This window comes from Triticum aestivum, chromosome 3A, assembly GCF_018294505.1.
Source record: "Triticum aestivum cultivar Chinese Spring chromosome 3A, IWGSC CS RefSeq v2.1, whole genome shotgun sequence".
NCBI classification, from domain to species: Eukaryota; Viridiplantae; Streptophyta; class Magnoliopsida; order Poales; family Poaceae; genus Triticum; species Triticum aestivum.
In genome coordinates this window covers 412,486,618-412,492,930 of record NC_057800.1, presented here as the reverse complement: position 1 = coordinate 412,492,930, position 6,313 = coordinate 412,486,618, and the positions used below count along the sequence as shown (strand labels likewise).

At 50.5% G+C, this 6,313-nt stretch overlaps 1 protein-coding gene across 1 annotated transcript; it reads left to right on the top strand.

The window, feature by feature from the left end:
* The first annotated feature begins 3,675 nt into the window (after positions 1-3,675).
* LOC123058364 (uncharacterized) lies at positions 3,676-4,579 on the top strand. The gene is made up of 2 exons (XM_044481101.1): positions 3,676-4,067; positions 4,303-4,579. Exons 1-2 carry the CDS (start codon positions 3,893-3,895, stop codon positions 4,461-4,463), a joined length of 336 nt encoding a protein of 111 aa, XP_044337036.1. The 5' UTR covers positions 3,676-3,892; the 3' UTR covers positions 4,464-4,579.
* Positions 4,580-6,313: the final 1,734 nt, after the last annotated feature.

The following is a 6,313-nucleotide window of genomic DNA, read 5'->3' as shown; positions in this document are numbered from 1 at the left end:
ACAAATTAAGTGGAGCTCAATATGCAACTCCGTTGCATATTGAGGAAACACCACGTGACTTATTTAGTTCGATCTTGTTTATGTACCCAACAATATTAAATGTTATTAAACATGGCAAGAGGGTGAAGCAAATGAAAACTACCTATCTAGGCAAGTTTAAATGAGGCCGGAACAACAAACAACAAGTCCGGAAATTCCTCATGTGCATATTTTAGGTTTTGGTACTGTTCTGCCCTAAACACAATTTTAGAGTTGTTAAACATGCAAAGCAATGTCACCATGTTAAACTAGGCATTTTCCCACCCCATTTACATATAAAGTTTATTAAATTTGGAGCTACGATTAGTTAGTTATGGAATGAAGCATTTTAGCAAGTTATTTAAGCAAATTTAAACAAACAACATTTTAAACATAGATGAAAGTGGAAAATTATTAATCTACACAAAATTCTAAGCAAGTTTCATATTTAAAGTTTTTACATATGATGCACCGTTTGTGAGTAATGAAATGCATGAAGTTTAGGGGCTGATCTGCAAAAGTGCAATGCCCTGGAAATTGATAAAATCGCAGCTAAGGAAAAAAACCTAACGGGATGAAACTAAGCAGAGGCCCAACAGGGAATAAAGAAAGGGAAAGAAAAGAAAAAAAAATACACAGGAGGCGCTGGGCCTCACCATGGGCTTCGGCTCAGATCTGGAGAGGTAGCACCAGGCCAGCGGGGCTGGATCTGGCGAAGGGAAGGCGCCGCTGGGCCTTGGCAGCACTAGCAGCTCACGCGGTCGCTCGCACGCTCGACCAAGCAACGCAAGCAGCAGTGGGAGAAGCAGGGGCGCAGGTCAACGCAGGCGGCAGCGACGCAGCAGGAGCTCCGGCGAGGCGGTCTCGATGGGGACCGATCGGAATGGGACTAGGGCGGCGGGATCCGGCGGATCTGGGCGCGGGGATGGCTGAAGCCCCGGTGGACTTGGGCGGTGACGAGGCCAGTCTCTGGTGAAGCAGAGGCGCGGGGACGAGGAGGACAGCCTCGTGCGTTCCCTCGGGGCACGCGAGCGTGTCGGGGTGTCCTGAAGTTCGAGGTCGCCGGCGGGTTCGCGAGATGTAGCACGGGCACGACGCATCCTGCTGGAACGAGGGGTTTGAAGTCTCCGAGCTGCGCGGGCCGAGCTCGGGATGGCCATGGCACTGGAGCTCCTGTTGAGGAACAGAGAGATGCAAAGATTAGGAAGAGAGGGATGCAGGGAAGAGGGAACGGAAAAGAGGGTCATGAGGGACTGGCCTGGAGGTGGTCATCGGCAGCGGCGCCAGTCGTCGAGGCGGGGTGGTGGTGCGGTTGGATGGTTGGATCGAAGGGAGGAGGTGGAGGCTCCGGTAGGGTCGTGGGGGTCTCGGAGGAGGAGGTTGCGGGATTGGGGCGCGGGCGCAGCAGCTCGATGGTTGGGCGAGGGGATCGAGGGAGATTTGAGTGAGGGGATCCCGACGTGGAAGATGAGACACGGGGTGGCGGCGGCAGAGAAGGATGGATGGGACATCTCCCTAAAATTTAGGGTTGGACCTATATATATAGCAGGGGATTTTTGGGTAGGGGCTAATCCGTCCCTTCGATCGTAATCGGACGATCGGGAAAAATAGGCTAGGGATCCCAAATAAGAAAATGGAGACGTTTTGTAGATGTTTGGGGATGATCCGGACACAACGGTGGCTACAGTCCGGGTCGGGTTCGGGGCAACTTTCGGACGCGCGCGAGGGGTGCTGTGGGCTGACGAGAGAGATTAGGTTGGACCTGGCGGTAGGTAGTGAGCTGTGTAGACGGTCTTGAGCTGAGAGAAGAGAAGAGAGGGAGGCCCGGCGACTGTTTTCGGAGACCGAAAACGTCCGACGTTAGACCGGCTATACTGCCGCTATAGTTATCCGTTGGGGTTTCAAACGATCTTCGAATGCGATGAAACTTGACAGGCGGTCTATCTACACTATAATAAGACCACACGTCAACTCTCATCCCATTCTGAGAATATTTTCCGGCCACTTATAAAATACTATTTCGGACATGCCGCGGGCGCGTGCAAGTGTGGTTGGGCTCAGAACGGACAACAGAGAGAACTCGGAGAACCCGGACGAATGCAAGTTTTAAAACATGATGATGCAATGCACAAGATGACATGATGAGATGCAACACGCAAGCAAATGACATGACAACGTCAGCGAATAACTGGAAGACACCTGGCACATCGGTCTCGGGGCGTCACAAGCTAAACCAATCCACCACTTCATGATTGCGGAGGCGCCTGCTTGGGTGTTAGAGGAAATCGACCAATGGATGCATGGGTTCTTTTGGGCATGGAAGGACAAAGTTAATGGTGGGCAGTGCTTGGTGGCTTGGAACACGATATGTAGGCCCACGTGGCTTGGGGGACTGGGAGTGAGGAACCTGGAATTGCAAGGGCTAGCACTCCAAGTGAGATGGGAGTGGTTGAAGAGGATGGATCCGCAAAGACCATGGCAGGGGTTAGCCATGACAGAGGATAGACATGCCCGAGCAGTGTTTGACAGTTTGGTTAAGATCGAGGTTGGAGAAGGCACCAAGGTGCTGTTCTGGAGGGAACAGATGGATTCGTGGCTTTGCGGCTGCTGATATTGCTCCGCTAATCCATGCTATGGTGGCCACACGAACAAGGAACAGGCGTACAGTCAGTGAAGGATTGGACAATGGAAGATGGATGCAGGATGTGACTGGGGACCTCACCTTCGTTGGACATATGCAGCTCGTGCACCTAAACTTGGCTATCAGTACGGTACAACGTGATCTAAGAAGACCGGACTGCTTTTCCTGGCCGGTTGACCCCTCGGGGAGGTACACTGCGAAATCCACGTACCACCGACTCTATCTCGGAACCCAGCGGGTCTCCTACGCCTCATGCATTTGGAAGAGTTGGACACTACTTAAGTGTAAGATTTTTGCATGGTTGGTGGTGCAACATCGTATTTGGACCTCGAACAGGAGAGCTAAGCATGGCCTACAAGATAGTCCTTCAGCGTGCTACACGTGTCTGCAGGAAGAGGACAATGCCGAACACATATTGATCCAGTGTGTATACGCGAGGGTTGTCTGGCATGAGAGTCTCCAAGCCCTCAACTTGGATGTCACGAGGCCGACAGCGGACAACGGCCTACTAGATTAGTGGCTGGGTGCCAGGAAGGGTTGCGGTAGGGCTAACAAACGTGGTTTTGACACCTTTGTGATTGTGGTGACATGGGCTTTGTGGAAACAAAGGAACACTTGGGTTTTCAACAGAACGAGCCAACAGAGGACCCCGCTTAAGCTGGTGAAAGCGATCCTATGGGAGATGCAAGAGTGGAATTCAGCCAGGGTCGGCGGTGGTGAGTTGTCAGGATTGGTGAGAGAGTAGGCTTAGTATTATTAAGTGTGGGTTGTGTTTAGGTGTTGCCGAGAATGGATGTATGCATCTATTCTTAAGCATCCCTTGTAAATCACTATGCTCTCTTCTATAAAAATATAATAGGCCTTTGGCGTACTCTGAGAAAAAGTATGTTTCTTTTCTATTATTTCTTTATGTGGAAAAGAAGAGAAGAATAAGCTGTAGGTATATCGCAGCCGTAGCGTAAGACGCGGGCTACAACCATGCGCAGCCCATCAAGAAACTTCGGACTGCATGCACAAAGCGCAAAGCTACTGCCACCACGTAAGCCAATTGCTAAACGGCGCATCTCCCAATCTCCCTCGGCAGCCAAGCCAGGCACGAGGAGAAGAGGCCGACCGGCCGGAGATCGACCGAGATGCATCCGTCGTCGAGCTACTAACCTGTCATCCTCTTCGTCGTCGTCGTCTTCGGCGGTGGCGGCGTCGGTGCCTGGTGGGCCGAGCGGGAATGCGGGGATGGACGTGGACCAGCTGCCGGTGTACGACCCGCACTCGGACACGGCCAAGAAAGAGGCCCTCGACGCCTCCCGCGCCAACCTCGCCCACGCCCTCGTCCACCTCGTCCCCGTCGTCGTCCTCCTCTGCGGGCTCCTCCTCTGGTCGCTCTCCACCACCCCCGTCCCCCCCGCCGGTACGTACACGCGCGCATGCAGCCATGCACACATCCCTACTCTGCCCTGCTGAATCAACGCCGAGATCAATTACTTCTTGGATACCCAGATAAACATAAACGTGTGCTGCCGATCGACGACGTATTTAATCTTTGTTTCCCCTCGTGCCCTGGCCCCTGTTCCGTTTGATGCTCATACCACCTTTTTTTTAAGCCATCTCTAATTTTCTTGCTTCTGCCATGTGTATGCATGCAGAGGTGGGCGTGATTGTGCTAAAGAAGGAAAGACCAATGGCGCTGAAGAGTGGGCCCGAGCACAGCTCGAACGGCCCTCACATGGTGGCTGCGATGGAGGATACGGATCCGGTAGGCAACACTGCTGGGAGAAGAATAAAGAAGGACGGACTTAAGAAATGAAATGTAGAGATATGGTCCCTGTTGTTTTTTCTTAGTAAAAGAGCAAATTAGTTGCATGTGTACCCATTTTGAAAGAAAAAAACGACCGACGACGTATGAAAACAGATTTTTTTTCCTAATCATTAGAGATTTGACTCCGGGGTCTCTCCTACCTGCTCCCTGGCGGCTGGAACCCTAGCCGTGGCCAGGAGAGGCCATCTTTCAGCGCCGTCCTCCGGCGGCTCCTCTCCGCCGGCTACCTTGGTCATCGGTGGTGAGGGGGGTCGCCGGATCCACGCGCGTGGATCGTTTTTACTCTCGTATATAGTCTAGGTTTTTAGGCTGTTTATCGTCTTCTCTTTGGTGGCAATGATGACGGCGCTGATTAAAGATTCTTCGGATCCTTCCCTGACGAGGCCATCGATCCTATGGTTGGGGATGGATTCGGAAACCAGTCTGTTCAAGCAATGATGCCGTGGCGGCGGCGGCATCCTCATGGTGGACCTGTGTTCTCGGGCTCCGCCGTTGCGACGGCGTTTGCTCCAACGTCAGCGTGGAGCTTGGGAGATAGTCCAGGAGCGGATGCAGATTGTGGTCTGCATCGACGACATCTGAAAGACGGAACGTGTGCTGGGTTCGTGGTCCGTGGATGGCAGTTACGGTTTTCTCCTTCGGCGTCTTAGTTGTGGTGGGGTGCCAGATCTGGAGTTCGATGGCGTGTCCGAGGTGTTGCCCCGGTCTGATTCATTCAACGGCAATGGCTTCATTTTTGGTGAGCCACCTTGGAGGTCCGTAAAGCTGCATATCAGCGATGGAGCCGCGTCGAGCTCGGGTGAGGAGGTGATCCATTATTCTTTTCTTCGGTGGCTGCTGTGGTGGTGCCGAAGGCAGGTGACGGACGTTGGTATCAACCTCAGATATGTTCTGCTATCTTTTCAGTTTTGTCATGTCGGTTCTTATATGTGACTTGTACTTTGTTCTTTATGATATGAATGAGACACGTATTACCATGCAAAAAAAGTTGCTGGTTCAACTCATAACACAGATGCCAAGTTTATATAGAGGTCAGGCTGTAGCCAAAACTAGAAAAACTACTGTCAGAGGGACATGTCCAACCGCGCGCAAAAAAAAAGACATGTCCAAAAGATGAATGGTGTCATCTTTTCTGGTGGTCGTGATGTCTTTGCCAATGTGTTTTTGATTGATTCTCAGCATAGGGAAGCGTATGCGCCCGGTTGACAAATGGTTCTTATGTTCTTGGGTTGGCCTGATTAATAACTTTGCCAATGTGTTTTCGATGGTACCTTTTTGATATTGTATTCCATTTATTTATTGAGCGTTTGCGGAAGCAAAGTGTCAAGAGTAATTATGCGATCACCTTTGCGGTCGTGCGGATTTCAGATTCAGGAGTAGTTTGCATGTGGTCAAGTTTGTAACAGTTTTCATCCAGTTTTTTGTTAATTAACATGATAATTCTTTTTTGCTTAATTAATGTATAAGGCAAATCTTTTGTATCCGTTTGAAAAAAATTATCGGCGTAGTGGTTCATTGGAACGAAATCCAAGGTCACCTTCCGGCTTTCGCCATGATCTACTTGTTTAGTTCAGGTTTCCCGTTATGGTCCATGAGAAAGGGTATCATTAAATTTTGATTTGCATAGTGTGCACAACATGCTTTTGATGCATTGTTCAGTTGATATAGAACTTGCATACCGACTTTATCTTACTAGGTTGACATACTCCCCCTCCCCCCAATCCCCCACCAAAACAATAACGTGTTGATATACATTTTCTCCATCTCTTATAATATATTTTTGTAGTTCTCATGATTAGTCATATATAGATGGGTTGGGTGCGCTTTTGTGTGCCGTT

Bases quoted from the DNA above. Each gene is read 5' to 3' on its own strand.
- LOC123058364 (XM_044481101.1), top strand. From the start codon at position 3,893: ATGGACGTGGACCAGCTGCCGGTGTACGACCCGCACTCGGACACGGCC. The intron at 4,068-4,302 runs GTACGTACACGC...GTATGCATGCAG, and splicing joins CACCCCCGTCCCCCCCGCCG to AGGTGGGCGTGATTGTGCTA.